Raw genomic sequence first — 17,042 nt, forward strand, 5'->3', positions numbered from 1 at the left:
TCATATACTGGAGGGTGCCAGGCTAGCCACCTCAGGATGTCATATACTGGAGGGTGCCAGGCTAGCCACCTCAGGATGTCATATACTGGAGGGTGGGCTTGTCGGGAATCATAGGCGCCAAGGGATGAGACAGCGTGGTTCAAAGCCTGGCCCAGAAGACTCTCCAGGGACTTTATGAAGACACTCACACATGCCTTTCAAAGATCCCACTGCCTGACTGCGCAGTAAGGGGACTTTGATTTGTCTCCTCTACTCCCCTGAAAGGATGGTCCTGGGGTGACCTCCAGCTTGCCAGGACACTCAGAAGTGACTGTGACTATTCCCCTCCTTCCTCAGGCCACATTCATTTAAACAGTAGGCCTGGTACAGAGTTCCCATGCATGAGTAGAGCAGGCAGGGAAACCTTTGTAGTCCAAGCTCAACCTCTAGTGGACACACAGTTGCATGACAGAGCCAGTGAGAGGGGTGACTTGGCCACTCCAGCTAGGCCACTGCAATGGCCACCTCGGGCTTGGCAATCCTTTTGCACTTGGGGCTCCAAGTGGAGAGGGATGTTTCCTGTGTATGCACTCTCTGAGATCACATTTGTCATCCTCCATGTAACTCTATAATGCCAAGAGCACATACTGACTCCCAGAGCCATTTGTGAAGACTCATCTGGAACAGTGTTGTTTGCATTATGTTTCAGTGGAAAAAACAAAAAACAAAAAACCATTACTTCTGCTGTCAGGAATTAGAAAAAAAAAAAAACACACTAATTTTGCCTAAAGGACTGATTGTTCAAGTGTTATAATTTGATATTGCCAGATAGCTTCATGTTTTTACTATCTTACTCTCAAATATCTTCTCTTATACTAGAACTTAAGCCTATTAAAACACCTCAAGTCCTTCCAGAGATGAGTAGGGTTTGCTCCTTTATAATGAGACCTTGTTGCTCATTTCCTGCTTTCTTGAAAGCTCTCTCCTCCCTTTGTACCCTGTGTTCATTCCCAGGACTTAGTCAACTTTAATTCCTTCTTCCTGAGGCTTCTATACCACAGGCAACCAGAGGCACCACAGAGAGGAGGTAGGAAGTAGGGTCCCGGGAGAAACTGGCATTACAGGGGACCGACATCACGGGCTGGTCCGTCTCTCTGACACAGATCCCAGACTTGAAGACTCAGATGGCAGTGGGTAGAGGGGGAACCCACAGTGGGTGGGGCCAGTCCTTTTCTTCTTACCATTTCCTGAGCTGTGACGGCAATGGCTTTGGAGTATTTAACCACAGTCGTCTGGTAGTCAACAAACGTTCCCTTTGGTTCTGGAGGTGTGCCTTCATCCAGCTGTGGATGAGAGAAGAACTTAGGAGTCATAAGGAGCCTGGCCAAGGATAGGCTATACTTGTAAGAATTAGAAACTTAGGAAAAGGAGAGAGCCCCTCAGAGGTTTCTTTGGTTCAAACTCTGCTCTAACTTCTCCAATCAGAATCACAATGGAGGTACACATAAGGCATTCAGGGGACACAGGCAAGATGGAGCCCCAGTTTCATCTTACAGGAGTGGAAAGTATTTCAGAGGAAGGATGATTTAGTTAAGTCTCACCAGATAAGGAGAAGGCCGCCCACAAAAACAGTAGGGAAGGAATCCCAGAAAGAGGGAACGGTATTCAAGCACATGATGGTAAGAGTGAGTCTGGTACTTCCAGGGAAATACAGAGAGTGGTGGAAGATGAGACGGGAGGCGGCAGAATCTCCATCACGGAGGACTTCTATAGCAACACTACAGTCCACCAATATCCATGCCCAGGGATGCCTAGTGATGATCTAAGTCAACAGAAAGAATTGGAGGAGCTAAGAGCAATCTTTTGACTGCCTGCCTCCAAGTGCAACAGCAATTAAGAAAAGGGCAAGGTCACTGTGAAAGAATGGGAGTCATCAGTCCCCTTGAAGGTCAAGGGCATACTGATCCAAGTGAAGTGTGGTCCCCTGGATGTTAGATCGGGGTAGGTAAATGTGATGGTTGATATTGATAAGAAAACTGGACAGTAGAATCACCTCAGAGAAAGACCCTGAACATGTCACGTCTCTGTGGGGGTTTCTAGAATGAGTTAACTGAGGTGGGAAGAAACTAGGAAGAACTGGATGTGGGCCATTCCATGGTCTGGGTGGTTCCAGAATAAATAAAAAGGGGAGTGAGCCGAGGGACAGCACTCACACCTTTTTCCCGACTGCAGATGCAATGTGACCAGCGACCTCACACTCCAGCCACTGTGCCTTTCCCACCGGGCTGGACTGTATCCCTCAAACTGTGAGCCAGAAGAAACCCTTCCTCCCTTAAGTTGCTTCTTGTCAAGTACTTCTCAATGACCAAGTTAGTGACACAGAAGGAGTTTGTGGACAGCAGTGAAATCCCAGGTCGTGTTTTACAGGGAGGAGAGGGAAACCCTTCGTGTGTATCCTCTGCTGCCAGCAGTTCTTGTGACCATCAAGAGAATCCAGGCTTATTTCTCAAGAGCCAGCTGGACCAGTGACAGCAGCTGTGTGGGTGCCGCTACGGTGGCATAAGGCATCTCCATGAGCGAGGCTGGTGGGCTTGCAACAGATGACTCAGGGCCTGACTTCCATTCTCTCGGGACTGACAGGACATTTCCTATCTTTACATTAATACTGAGAAAAAGAAAAAGAGGATCATTTGGCTTTTAACTGCTACTAAGAAACTATGGATTTGACGATTTAACATCCCCCGTGGACATGTGGTTTGTTTCCAAAGTTCTGGTGCTCTGCTGTTGTGAAAGTCAAACAAACCCTCCTGCACCTCACCCTATGGCCTTGAGGAGGAGAAATTGACTCACTGTCTGCTAAACCATCCGTATTTGAAGCATAAGCAAAACATAGTGGACACTGATAGAGACTTTGAGAAGGGAGATACAGTCTAACCCAGCTTGCTACTTCATTAGTGTGAAGAGGATGGGAGAGGGTTGTGGATCCATTTCTCTAATGACTTTATTCCTTTATAGAAACCACGACAGCTAATGCCTAAATCAGCAATTTAAGACCTTGTATTATCTTAAAATACTATACTAATGCATACATAATCCAACTGTAGGCATTTCCCAACACAGGCACTGTAACACTCTCGTCTGTGATATTCTCTAACGCTAAGCTGACAATTAGATGGTGATGAAAAACTGTTTAACCTGACAATATCAAAAGGACAACATTAAAGACAAAATCCTTGGAGGAAAGTAGAAACCATGGAGTTGAAATTCTTTTTGGTCTGAAGCACTGTCAATTGGCTGCTGAGCCAGAAAATGATTTATTTATGTTGTCATCTATGCCTGTTGCTTTTGAGAGCCCACCAAGACCTTTCATACACACTATTCAGTGGTTTATGCATTTAAGTAGATATCAAAATGTGAGATTTTTGGAAGTCCCATTAGAGATTCCTAGGATCTACTCAATTGAGATTGTGACAGAGCTAGACATCAGTAGAGTCCAGGATCCTGAATTCTAGAAAGTTCCTCAATTCCAAAGTAGCCATTCCAAGGGCCAAGGCTTGGAAATCATTTCCTAACTCCTCCTGGAGTCTCCTCCCTATTCCAGCTTATAAAGAAGACATGAGGTATAAATAATTATTTCCATTTTACAAACAAGGAAGCCAATGACACTTTCACAATGTCTGTTTTTAAGCACAACTGGGAAGAACTATGCAGTAGCTTACAAAGCTGATGAACTGATAGTTAAGAAAAAAATGGTATGTTGGAGATATGGATGGCCATCTGCTGGCTTGTGGGTCTTGGCCTTGACTGACAGTTTCCCAGAGAAGACTATGTAGGGATGGTTTGTGAAAGAGCTGGATGATGGGACTGGAAAGGTTCAGGGGCTAGCGTGAACCTACCTTGCTCATAGCCTCTGCGATGGCGTCCACCATGCCTCCCACCAGCCCCACCTCACTGGCTGCTTCATTCAGTGTCACCATGATGTCATCCACAGCTTCCTTCATCAGCTGCGCAGCCTCTGTGATGGCGTCGTGGGTGTGCTGTGCCTGAGAAGGAAATTAAAAATGTCTTATAGTAGCAGGAGACGTTGCTCACCCATAAGAATCACTTGATGTGCTAAGAATAACCTTTAAAAAAAAATTCAGAAGACAGGGCTGGGGATGGTGTTGCCTGCCTACGATCCCAGCACTCAGGAGACCCTCAAGTTTAAGGCTAGCTTAAGCAGTATGGCGAGACTTGAAAACAAACAAGCAGACCTCAGGAGAAATCACACCCCAGAAAACAGCCACACAATGCATTTGAAATGCACCACCCCCCTGACTCCATACATTTACTTGCAGAATCAAAAGCAACCCTTTTTTTTTTTTTACAATAATAAGAGAAAAGAGAAATGTTCCACCCAACTGTCATGACTTAGCTTTCTATGCTGCTATGTTCAGGATGGTCGAGGATGCCACGGCTTCCTAGACACACAGATTGACACGTGTATTTAAAAAATTTGGTAATACAAAGGAGAAAATGGTTCTCCTAACACGTGTACTTCTCCTCAACAATGCCCAGCACACCAGCATTCTCTTTCTATAGAGAAGCTGGATTATGGAAATGTCAGTGCGTGGAAGAGAGATAAATTGGCAGAGAGCCTAACAGGCTTTAGAACCAGGCTGGAAGCCTTTATATTGCTGTTGTGTTGGCAGGGTGATGAGCACAGTCCACCAAGGGCCGAAGCCCTGCAGGTAATACCCAAGTACCCACATGTTCCTTAGACAGCATCCCGGACACTCGATGACGTTAAGGGTGGGATTGGGGGCTCGAAGGGAAAAGGTGAACAGATAGGAAACCATGTCCTTCCTCACACGGCAGGAAGATGTGCAGGGAAGAGTTACGCTATGGGTGCAGGAGACCTAGGTTCTAGTTGGTGCTCTACCACTGACTAGCCACATGACAGAGCCCAGCCTCCTTTTCAGTGAAACAGGGAGGACTGTAAGAAGTCCATGTTCTAAATGCTTGATGAACCAGGAAGGTGCAGGTGACTCACGCATAAGAAGGGCAGGCTGGCGGGAACTCTGCCCTTACTGTCTGTGTACAGAGTAACTATACAATGTAACAGAGTGCCAGTGACTTAAACATCAGAACCTCACTGTCCTTAAGCACTGGATCCATACAACATTGTGGTTATCAGGGCTAGAAGCCTCTCCAAAGGTCCAAGATAGTGTGTTGTTACCTTGGTGGGTATGAAGGAAGGGAAGTCAGTGAGACTCAGAAGAGGGGAACTCCCTGCTTTTGTGGATGCCAGCAAGAGCTCGCTGACAGGAGCCTGATATGGCTTCTCCTGAGAGGATCTGCCAGTGCCTGGCAAATACAGAAGTGGATGCTCACAGCTATCCATGGGACTGAACACAGGGTCCCCAATGGAGGAGAGCTAGAGAAAGGACCCAAGGAGATGGAGGAGCTTGCAGCCCCATAGGAAGAACAACATGAACTAACCAGTACCCCCAGATCTCCCTGGGACTGAACCACCAATCAAAGAAAACACATGGTAGGACTCATGGCTCTAGTTGCATATGTAGCAGAGGATGGCCTAGTTGGTCATCAATGGAAGGAGAGGCCCTTAGTCCTGTGAAGGTTCTATGCCCCAGTATAGGGGAATGCCAGGGCCAGGAAGCTGGAGTGGGTGGGTTGGTGAGCAGGGGGACGGGGAAGGGGATAAGGGATTTTTGGAGGGGAAACTAGGAAAGGGGATAACATTTGAAATACAAATAAAGAAAATATCAAATAAAAAAATAAAGAATGCCATGAAAAAGCAATGTGAGCCATAGGCCCTGTCTGAACTAAAAGGCCCAGGGAAGCAAGAAGAGTTCCTCAAATATGGACTCTGACAAGATGTCAAATATACTGCTCACAGCTATCCTCTTTATACCTGTTGAGGGACCAGTTTGACTTCATCTTAGGCTCAAAAGCATCTTATAATAAAGACAAACTAAGTTCACTTTTGTTTTATGTTTTTTGTTTTTAAAAAATATATATATCTTTATTGGATATTTTCTTTATTTACATTTCAAATGTTTTCCCCTTTCCAGATCTCTCCTTCAGAAACCCCCTATCTCCCCCCCCCCCCCGCCTCTATGAGAGTGCTCCCCCCTCCACCCACTCACTCCTGTCTTCCCTCCCTGGCATTCCCCTACACTGGGGCATCAAATACCCTCAGGCCCAAGGGCCTCTCCTCCCACTGATGTCCAACAGGCCATCCTCTGCCACATATGTGGCCGGAGCCATGGGTCTCTCCATGTGTATTCTTTGGTTAGTGGTCCAGTCCCCAGGAGATCTGGGGGGGGTCTGGCCAGTTAATACTGTTGCTCCCTCTATGAGGCTGCAAATCCCCTCAGCTCCTCAGTCCCTTTTCCAACTCCTCCATCAGGGACCTCACACTCAGTCCAATTGTTGGCTGCGAGCATTTGTCTCTGTATTTGTCAGGCTCTGGCAGAGCCTATCAGGTGACAGCTATATTAGGCTTCTGTCAGCAAGCACTTCCTGGCATCCACAATAGTGTCTGGGTTTGGTGGCTGTATATGGGATGGAACCCCAGGTGGGGCAGTCTCTGGATGGCCTTTCCTTCAATCTGTTGGTTGCTGTTTTGTCCTATTGACAGTGTCCTTTGCCTTACAGACGCTTTTCAACTTTATGAGATCTCATTCTTGATCTTAGAGCATAAGCCATTGGTGTTCTGTTCCTAAGTTCACTTTTGTTTATGATTAAATATGTTTCTCAAAGATTGGGCTATACCCCCGCCCCCAACCTTAACTACAAATGGTTGTGTACGGGCTGTTCAGGAATGGCAATCATGTCTTTGTTTCAAACATTTGTTTATAACCATCTTACAACCCTACTGTTATTATCTGTCTATGGCTACCTGGTTATGACTACCTATTGTTATGACCATCTTGTCTTTGTTCAGTAAGGACTACCTTGTTATGGTGCTCTGCTCCTATAACTGTCTATTTTGCCTGCCTTGTCTTCCTCATATCCAATGCTGACCTCTTGAACCCATCTTAGGGAGAGGCAGCCCATGTACACGAACATAAAAGCTTTGATTGCATTAATTGTTTCGGCCATGATGATTTGGGTCAGTGGTCTTTCCCCTCCCATCTTTGGGATTAATGCTGTGTAGACAGACAGAATTCTGTCTTCGGGACAGAAGTCAGTAAGCTCCTGATCTAGGCTCATAGCCAACTTTATAGCACAGAGTAAAACATTCTGTGCAAACTGCTTTATTCTGCTACAAGTCTTAAAGGTGGCACTCCCACACAGAACTCCCTAGAGAAAGCTTCTAAAACCACAGACTCCCATTACACAAGCTCAAACAGAAGGGGCGATTTTCTTCTGTGTCGTAGCTACGATGAGAACACTACTGACACAATTCTACAGGACCACATTAAAGTGAAACACATGTTTTAAGAGAGAGGTGAACAGCTGCCAGTCAGAGGCTTGCTTTCAACTTCAAGGGTCTTAGGAGTGCAAACTCTTAACAGGAGTGGGGCAATTCCGAAGAGAGATGCTTGTGCTCCTGGCTGATAGACCATTAAAACAACACTCCCGGAAAAACTGCAATCTCCCCAGGGATTTCATGCCGGGAGAAGGAGAAGGCCGAGTCTTGGTGCCAGCCAGAGAGGGAAACTGTCTTCTAAAAAGAGGGTTCACACAGTTTTGACAACTAATGAGTCAGACCACCCTGCATGAGAGGCCAGAGCCCAGATGATGGTTGGGACCACATGATGACTCAGATGGCCTAGTTATACATACTCCACCCCCCGGCCCCCATGTAAACCTAAACTTTAAAAATGGACTTGGGGGCTACAGGACTCCTTTATTTGTTCTTCTTCTCCTCAATGTGGCTGCAATGAATGAATTATCCCCTGCCACTCACTCTTCCTTGTCTCTTTAATTGGCCCACTGAGGGTGGGTGGACAAACTGAGCTCATGGGCATACAGCAACTTGGGGACAGGCACTGAGGATGCCATAGAAGGGTCTGATCTTAACAACTCTGGGAATGAGGACTTAATTCAGGGAAGGCATCAGTAAATTACAGAATGATCTTTGAACCCCTCAGTAAACATCTTTGCTCTTGGATAGCACAGAAATAAACTATCTGACTGTCGAACTGGAGATAAGCTGATGAATCCTCTAGGCTTGCTTATTTTTATATTCCCCTGCCCTTTGTGTGTGTGTCCATGCTCACATGTGTGTGAATGCATGTGTATGTAGCTGCATGTGTACATGTGTGGAGAGAGATGTTTACCTTAGATCCCCCTCTCAATCACTTTCCACCTCATTTGTTGAGGAAGGGTCTCTCACCGAACCTGGAGCTGGCCAGTGAGCCTAAGGTCTCCTTCCCTGTGTGTACTGTGGGGCACCGTTTTGTATGTGGATGCAGGGATCTGACCTGAGGCCTTTATTGTTTGGTGGCAAGCACTTTCTTGACTGAGCGATCTCCTCAGCCAGTGCTCTTCACTTTTGAGCATTACAGGTTTCTAGAGTGTCAGCTCAGAGGTCACCTCCTGGCTGACATCCCTAGGCGTGTCTTCCTCACCATGCCTCCTCTTGTCCTCTGAAGCTCAGGGTCAGGCTTTGTTTTCATTGAACAGCCTGGCCCTCGTCCATGTTGGCGAAGCACAACAGCGTTAGCCATCCAAAGACATAGCAGCAGGATCTCAATGACAACACGCTTTAACAACCAGCAGCCCTCTGGGAGGCAAAGCGAGCAGGGCAATAATGAGGTCATTATTTTAGGGTCTGGAGCGACTCCCTTATTATTGCTCCTCACACAGGGGAAAATCACATCTGTTCTTTTTTGGACACATGTCTGAAGACAGCTTCCAAGGAGCCTTTTCCTTCCAGATGGGACTTCTACTACAAAGCCCAGGACAGCAGGCAAAGACATGAGAGCGGCTTGGAAAGCGGGAGAAGACAGAAGTGGGTCTCAGGCTTTAGGGGTTGGGGCAGGCAACTGATAATTAGAGCTCTCTGGAGGGAATGAGCATGTGGCTTGGCTGGAGTGTTCCATAAAGCAAACTCGAAGGGAATTCTATAGAAGAGGTGGGGAGAGATGATGCTTCAGGAGCTCAAAGGGCCGTGAGAGAGGTCATGCACATGCGCCTCTGTACTGTCTTGATTTACTGATTACCTGCCTGATAGACACAAGGGTATCAGCCCATGCTGGCCTCAAACTTCCCAAGTAGCTGGAGACCTTGGACTTCTGAGCCTCTTGCCTCCTCCCAAGAGCTGGGATTAGAGGTGTATGTCATCATTCCCGGCTTATACAGTGCTGGAATAGAATCCAGGGCTTGGTGGATGCTTGGCTAGTGCTCTACCAACTGAGCTACATCCCATATTCCTGTTGTTAAACGTTATTCTCATTCAGATTTAACCTCACTGCTTAGTAGAGGAGACAAAGAAATGGATCAACTTGCTAGCAAGAGGCGGTCTGGGGATTTGACTGCTTTTACATTTGACCCTGAGTGTTTGTTTCACCAAATCAGAACTACTGCTACCTAGTTAAGAACATTTCATTGTATTTTATTACCTATTTAGTTAAAATAAAATTTAACATGCAGTTAGTATGTGCATGTATGTGTGCATGTGCGTGCACGTATGTGGAACATTGCGTGTCCTAGCACATGTGTGTAGGTCAGAAAATAACTGAGGGAACTAGATTACTCTTTTGTCCATGTGGGTCCTGGGAATCGAATTCAGGTCAATAGGCTTGGTGGCGATTAACCAACAGCGGAGCCATCCAGCCACCACACTTAACAACGCTGTAACTTTGCTGCTTCTACAAATGAGATTGCAACACCAAATCAACAGCAAATAGAGCTTAATAAACATTCCCCCAAATGATAACATCCGAGTTGATTCATTATGTGGCCTCTTAGTCAAGGGTCTAAAGAAGCAATCTTGTTATCCTGTTATCTCAGCCCTCAGGAGGCTTCGGGAGGAGGATCACAAATTTGAGGCCTTCCCTGGGCTACATAGCCAGTTTCAGGTCAGTATGGGATACATTCTATTTCTAAAAGAGGAGGGGAAGGGAGGAAAGGGAAAAAATGAGGGGTAGGGGGACAGTATCAGCAGCAAACTTAATGACCAAAATGTCCTTTGGAGCAAGCCTGTTACAGTCTCCAGACAAAACACAGATTGAACATTGGGATGGGGCAGAGGTCTTGTTATCAGTCCCATCACACCATTTGATCTAAGAACTAGTCTTACTGATGGAAACCAGTTCTAGCCACTACTTCCATATGGGGAATGTCACTATGGAGCGTCACTACGGACTATAAATGTGCTCAGCCATGAGGGTCCTTAGGGAGCTTTGAGCTCACAGTCTAAGCAGGTACACCAGCATCTTCAAAGCCCAGAACTCCTACTTGATATTCTATTGGCACTGAAGGTTTCATGTGGAAGTTGACAACACGTGGCAGGAAGAAAGCCCCAGAGTCAAGCCTGCTCCAGTCTGAGGGGTGCTGCAGAAGGGTCGGCCCAAGCTCTGGACTCCCACTGCTGACCACCACAGTCAGAGCTGTGTCCACTGTGCTTTTGGTCCTGTCCACTGTTTTGGTAGCTAGAGTTATTATTTCCAAAAGACTTTGAACATCTGAGGGTTGATGCTGGCTCTTAATTATTTTAGTATCCAAATTATACTCTTAATAATTGCTAGATATGTGAAAGATGGGATATAGAAAGGGCCAAGTGTCTCTGTCCTGAGTCCTGCCATAAGTCAAAGTCACTGTTTATAGTTGGATATTTAAAAAATATAGATTAAAAGGGGGCTGGAGGAAGGGCTCAGTGGTTAAAAGGGCTTGCTGCTTCTGCAGAGTGCTGACATTTGGTTCCCAGAACCCATGTCAGGGGGGCTCACAACTGCATGTAACTCCAGCTCCGTAGGGTCTATAAGAATACCTCCATTAGGCATGTGCACATACATAAAGGCACACATACACATAAAATATGGATCTGTCTTAGTATTAACTGTCAACTTGACACAGCCTAGCCCCACTTCAAGATCTCAACCCAGGGATTTATTGTCTTTATCAGATTGGTCTGTGGATATGTCTGTGAGGGATTTTCTTAATTTGAGGGCCCAGTCCCTTTTGGTTCATGCTATCTGTGGTGGTTTTGGGTATATAAAAAAGCTGGCCGAGCATTAGACCAGAAATAACTCGGCAGGCAAGCAGTATTCCTCCAAGGTTCCTGCTACTTCCAGGTTCCTGCCTTGAGTTTTGTCTTGATTTCCCTCCATGATGGACTTTGGCAGTGTAAGAGAATAAGCTCTTTACTCTTCTAAGTTGCTTTGGGTTAGAGTAATAAAGAAACTAGAACAGGTAGTGCCATTTCCCTGTTTAAGGCCACCACTAGCTCCCATGCCTTATATAAACACCATACTCCTTAGCAAAGATGAGATGCATCAATATATCTTTGTCCAACTTCTTGTCAAACTGTGCTCATCTGCATATTCCAGACCCACCAGACTACTGACAATTTTCAGAAGGCTCCACATTCTTTTTGTAATTCTATATTATGTCCATGCTGCTGCTAAGTTGGTTGCTTATTTATCTGTATATGTGTGTGCCTGAGTGCATGCATGTGCACCATGTATGTGGAGACCAGAAGAGGGCACTGTATTATAGGCACTGTGAACTACTTGATATGTACTCGAAATGGAAGCCAAGCCCTCAGCCAGAACAGTAAGCACTCTTACCTTTTAAGCCATCTCTTCAGGTCCTGTTACCTCTTACGCTCTAAGCAAAATGCAGTATATGGTCAGTCATCCATGACAGACTGCTGTCATGTCTGGCTCTTAAAAGCAACTCACTGAAGAAATGTCCTCCTTACAAACTGACAGGTGTGTGTGTGTGTGTGAAAGCTGTTATATTACACTAGCATCTTTTGGGATGGGGAGGTGGCTCAGTGGTAAGAATGTTTGCCTAGCATGTGTGAGGCCCTCCAACACTGAAAAAGTTCCTTTAAGGAGAAGAGAAATCACATTCACTGAAAGCAAATAGCATTCCTTCAAGCAAGTTAGATGTCAACACCTAGCAGGTACCCGGTAAGTACATCAGCTTTATTCCTACCATGAACATACCATGTACTCTTCTGCCCCATGAGTGCTTGCCCACACACCCCATCAAAGAAGGAGAACTTGTGAATAACCCTTACCTATATCTGTTTGGAAAACCACCAGATTATTTCTCTTTTAGATTGGGAAATCAACTTGGAGGTGTTTTTTGAGGAAGACGACGACACAGGAGGGACCTGGACTCCCACGCCAGCCCCCCCCAACCCCCGATGGCTTAAAGCATACCTTGGGGTTACCTCCACCTTCCTTGGCTGCATACAGCATCTGCAGGGCAGACTCTGCAAGTGTCTTGGTCTGGTCCAGCACTGTCATCTGTTGTTGATGGTCCAGCATCTTGGAGGCGACACCAACTGCAGCTAAGATCAAGGGCTCAAAGTAGCTCGCCAGCTGTGTCACCTTTCAAGAAAGAAAAATCCCAGATGTGTCATGTAAGTTCGGGTCTCCTTTAGGGGGGCCCCCTTGGTGAGAAGGGGATTCGGAGCAAGGATGAGATGACTCATTGGAAAAGGCGTGTTTGGCTACAGCTTTTTAAATACTCGCTAGTTAACAATCTACTGCTTGGCTTTTCTTCCTGGGGGAATTCTCCATCTCCTTTCCATATACGGTAAGAAACCCATCCTGGAATTTAGAGGTAGACACTAGACTTATACCCAGTTTTATAAATTGTCAGTTTTATAAGTTAGAATTGTTAAGAATAAGAGACATCCCTCAGATTCAAAAGGGAAGGAGGAGGGAAGAGAGGAGGATAATGAGGTGGGGACAGATGAAGAGAATCTGCAGGGCTTTTCAGTAGACAGCCTGACTGGCGTCCTCAGCAAGCACTGGGCCAAGCCTTGAGAACGGAATAAAAGCAAAATGATTTCACCGCTGTCAAACTTCTGTGTTTGGCTCAACCTGAAGAAATAAAAAGCTTGTTAAGGGGCTCAGAATGTAGCTCAGTGGTAAATTACTTGTCTAGTGTGTGAGGGGTCCTGGCTATGATCGCCAGCATTCAAACCAAACCAAGCCAAACTCCACAACCAACCAACCAAGCAAAATCAAACTAATTAAGACAACTACCTACTGCCCCAGGATAGACTGACTTCCTTCCAGCAGACAGCAGACCATGCCAAATACATTCTGTATATAGTACACATGTATGCGCAATGCACACACTCATGAACACACACACACACACACACACACACTTGGGTGCCCCAGGGTCAAATGTCACAAATATTTATCAGGCCCATCTCCTGTGTTAAATGTTTCTCATCCAATTCCTCAGTTAATCTCAGTTCCAGTTTTAAGAAGCAGATCCAGAGGGAGAGAAACTGAGGCACAGTTGTGGGTTGTAAGGCTGATGTTATGCTGCTACAAGGTGGAGCTGAGGCTGGGGCCGGGCTCCCGTCACAGTCTGGCTCTTGGCTCCCTCTCTCTTCTCAATGGCATCCTCTTGCTTTAGTGTTTATTTTAGTTCTGCTGCAGTCACACTTGAGAAGTCCATCACTCACTGTCTGTTTCTTGCTTTATAACATATCTGGGGAGGGTGTGTGTGATGGGGGGGGTGATAGAGCGTCACCCCCTATTTAACAGTGAGAGGACCATATTTTCACAGTTTGGCTCCATTCATTCCCATGTTGATAAAACACGCCAGCACTACTGGCTATTCTAATTCCTCATTTTTGTGCACCATGACTAATTGCTAAGCTTCCCGCTGAGGGCGTTTTATGCAAATCTTTAGCCTGTGGCTCCCTTAAGGCTTCATTCCATCACATAAAAGGATAATGTTGTGGGGATAAAGGAGAAGAGGCCACTTCATACAAGCAGACACTGGGTCACACACAAAGCAAGGGTTGGGAGGTTATGAGGACCAGCCCAGTAGTGAGTAGCAGAGTCCAAAAAAAAAGAACAATAATAATCGTTAGCGCTAAAGGTGAGACAGGACCACCGGCCAGCGGTGAGAATTCAGCTCTATTATTCTCACTAGGTTATCCTACAGAGACATCTGAGTACCGCTGCTGCTGGCCTCTTATGCTTCTCTGTGCATCTGTATGTGGCTATACACATATGTGCGGGTACATGTGGGGGCCGGAGATGGATATCTGGTGTTTTCCTTAATTGTTCTCCACCTTATTTTGTGTGGGGGATATGTGTGCATATGTATGGTTAGGTCCGTATGGCCATGTCCAGATGTGGCAGTCAGAAGATGGTTAGCATCTTCCCGGATCAGTCTCTGCCTTATTCCCTTGAGACAGGGTCTCTCATTGAATCTGCAGATCACCATTTTGGCTAGGCAAACTCCCAGGATTCACTTGTCTCTCCTCATCTAACACTAGGATTGCAGGCAAATACAGCAATGTTCGGCTTTCTACGTGGGTGCTGGAGATTCAATCTCGGGTCTTCATGTTTATACGGTAAGCACCCTTATTGAGTCATCTTCCCAGATCTTTGATCTGAATTTGTGGTCTCTCACTGAGCTTAGAGCTTGCAGATTTGACTGCATGTCTTCATGGTCGGTTATAGCCTGATTACTGGGATGAGGACTAGCTAGCTCTACTTTACCAGAAGGAGAGACAACATGGTCCAAATGAAGACAGCTAACCAGGGACAGAGGGAACTTCTACGAGATAGCCTGTGAGTCCCAGAGATAGTCCTGTTCCTGCCTCCTTTGTGCTGGGGTTATAGGTGTGTACCGTTGCCTCTAGTTATACCGGTGCTAAGGATCTGAATTTGGGTTCTCCTGCTTGCAAAGCAAGAGCTTTACCTGATACTTCCCCAAAGCCCTCTGTGTGTATCTTAAAGGAGCCCCTTGAAGGCCAGGTGGGCAGCCTGCAAGCAGGGCTTGCTCTCTGCTGTCTTCTTTGACCAGATGTGGAGGTCCCAGCCTGAGCAAGCAAAGGCAGCCCTGTTCACAGGTACAGGACTTATCCCTTCCTCAGGAATGACAGTGGCTTCATCACCAAAGGCAACAAGTCACTGTGGTGATGGTTAGAATGAGAAATGGCTCTCATAGACTCCTGTGTTTGAACACTCGATCCCCCGTCGTGGCTCTCTGGTAAGGTTATGAAGCTTTTAGAAGCTAGGATCTTGCTAGAGGAAGGGAGTCACTGGGGCTGGCTTTGGGGTCTCACGGACTGGCCCCACTCTTCTGTTCTCTCTGCTCCTCAATTGCAAGGCTGGCCTCCTGCTGTCATCAGACCTTTGCTGCCATGGCGGACTCTTATCCTTTTGGAACTGTTAGCCAAAATAAACCTTACTCTCCTAAGTTGCTTTTGGTCATGTTTTTATCATAGCACTAGAAAAGAAACTAATACAGGGCCTGATGGGTCTCTCAGGAGTCAAAACGTAGAGCCAAAATGTTTAATGCATTAGAGTCCTACCTGTTCTCTAGGCTTATCTGATTTGTAATTAAATTCCCTAATGCAGATGTAACAAGTCAAGAGTTGTTAAGTGGTGGGAAAAGTGAAACATCCTAACTAAACCAGTACCCAGCATCCTTAGAGACGTGAGCAGTGTCTGAAGGATAAGCCTAGCCTTGAGTCCTTTACACAGATTTTGTCATAGACCATGTTCTAGGTTGCTCATCTGTGAAGTGGGATTTGTGATAGTGGCACTGTGAGGCTCATGGCACTGTGAGGGATACTGAATCAAAGCATGGGAGAACACTGAGCACAGGCTTTGGGAATAATGATAACTCTCCACCTCCCTACACACATGCACCATCTTTCTCTCAGCAGGACCGCCTGCTTGCACAGTACCTTATGTCCAAGTTGGGCAGCTTCTCCTCGGGCAGCTGTGGCAATGGGATCAATAAGATGCCCGATTTCCTGGACCACTGAGGTCAGCTGCTCCTGCAGGGCCTGAGAGAGGGAGAGGCATCATTTGACAACAGGTCCTTACAATGCGATGTCATTGTGAAAAGCCCTTTATGAAGGCCAACAGGACCTGTATGATATCAGAATGCCTGGATGCTCCCCAGAGTGAGATTCTCTATCCTTCCTCAGATGAAGCAGGCATGAGAGGTGTGTTTCTCACTGGCTTCATTCTCAGCAGCCCCAACAACTGCTGCTGGCGGGATCTTCAAGGTTGGTTATATACCCTGATTATGAGGACTGAGGACTAACTAACTCTACTTTCCAAGAAGAGACAACATGGTCCGAACGGAGGCAGCTAATTGGGGACTAAGGGAACATCCTGGTCTTGGTGTTCTCAGAACTTAAAGAGGAGGGGCAAAGGGTGATGTGAAAATGAGATCAGATCTCTGAAGGCTTCACTGTTGGCGCACCATGAAGGAACCAGATGGGCTACATGCAGAGCTTAGCCAGGCTTTGCTCATTGTCCTCGGTGACTTGCAGGCACATATTGGAAATGACACTCTTGAGGGATTTTTTTTTTTTATGGGGTCTGAGATGGTTTAAACTCTCTGTTCCAAATAAATGAGTTTAGGCTGTTAAGAGACAGGGAAAGAAAGCCAGGCTGTGTTGGGAAGGGGTGGGTGGGGAACGGGGAACTTGAGGCTGGAGAGGAACTGGAAGCAGGAAGTCGCCTCCCTTCCTTAGAATCATCTTAGGAAGTGTACTGGATAGGTTCAGGTTAACAGATCAAAGAATGGACATCATAAAGATGTATGCCCTGACCTGTCATCTGAAGAGTGACAATATCCTTTCTGCATTTATCAGTCTGCTACAGAACCACTATGCACTGGCACACGAGGGCCTAAGCAGATTTCACTCTGGGAGAGAAAAAGCTTAACAGATAAGCTTCAAAACAACAACAACAACAACAACAACAACAGAGCCAGAGAGAAGGGGCAGGCAGGGAGAGGCTTGCTAAGTCCAAAGGCCTTTCTTAGCTAATTATTTATTGTCCTCACACAGTCAGTGTGATTATGGGTAAGAATGACAGAGAGTGCCGGGCATGGTGGTGCACGCCTTTAATCCCAGTACTTGGGAGGCAGAG

General features: G+C 46.3%; 1 protein-coding gene across 1 annotated transcript in view; it reads right to left on the reverse strand.

Moving 5' to 3' along the window:
* The window catches only part of Tln2 (talin 2), a 425,269-nt gene that overhangs the window by 54,203 nt on the left and 354,024 nt on the right, over window positions 1-17,042 (reverse strand). The window contains exons 41-44 of the mRNA XM_029481962.1: window positions 15,842-15,943; window positions 12,327-12,497; window positions 3,876-4,022; window positions 1,221-1,322 (exon numbers count right to left, since the gene is read on the reverse strand). Of these exons, the coding sequence (XP_029337822.1) occupies window positions 1,221-1,322; window positions 3,876-4,022; window positions 12,327-12,497; window positions 15,842-15,943 (522 nt within the window). The remainder of the gene's footprint in view (window positions 1-1,220; window positions 1,323-3,875; window positions 4,023-12,326; window positions 12,498-15,841; window positions 15,944-17,042) is intronic.

Source organism: Mus caroli, chromosome 9 (genome assembly GCF_900094665.2).
Source record: "Mus caroli chromosome 9, CAROLI_EIJ_v1.1, whole genome shotgun sequence".
NCBI lineage: Eukaryota > Metazoa > Chordata > Mammalia > Rodentia > Muridae > Mus > Mus caroli.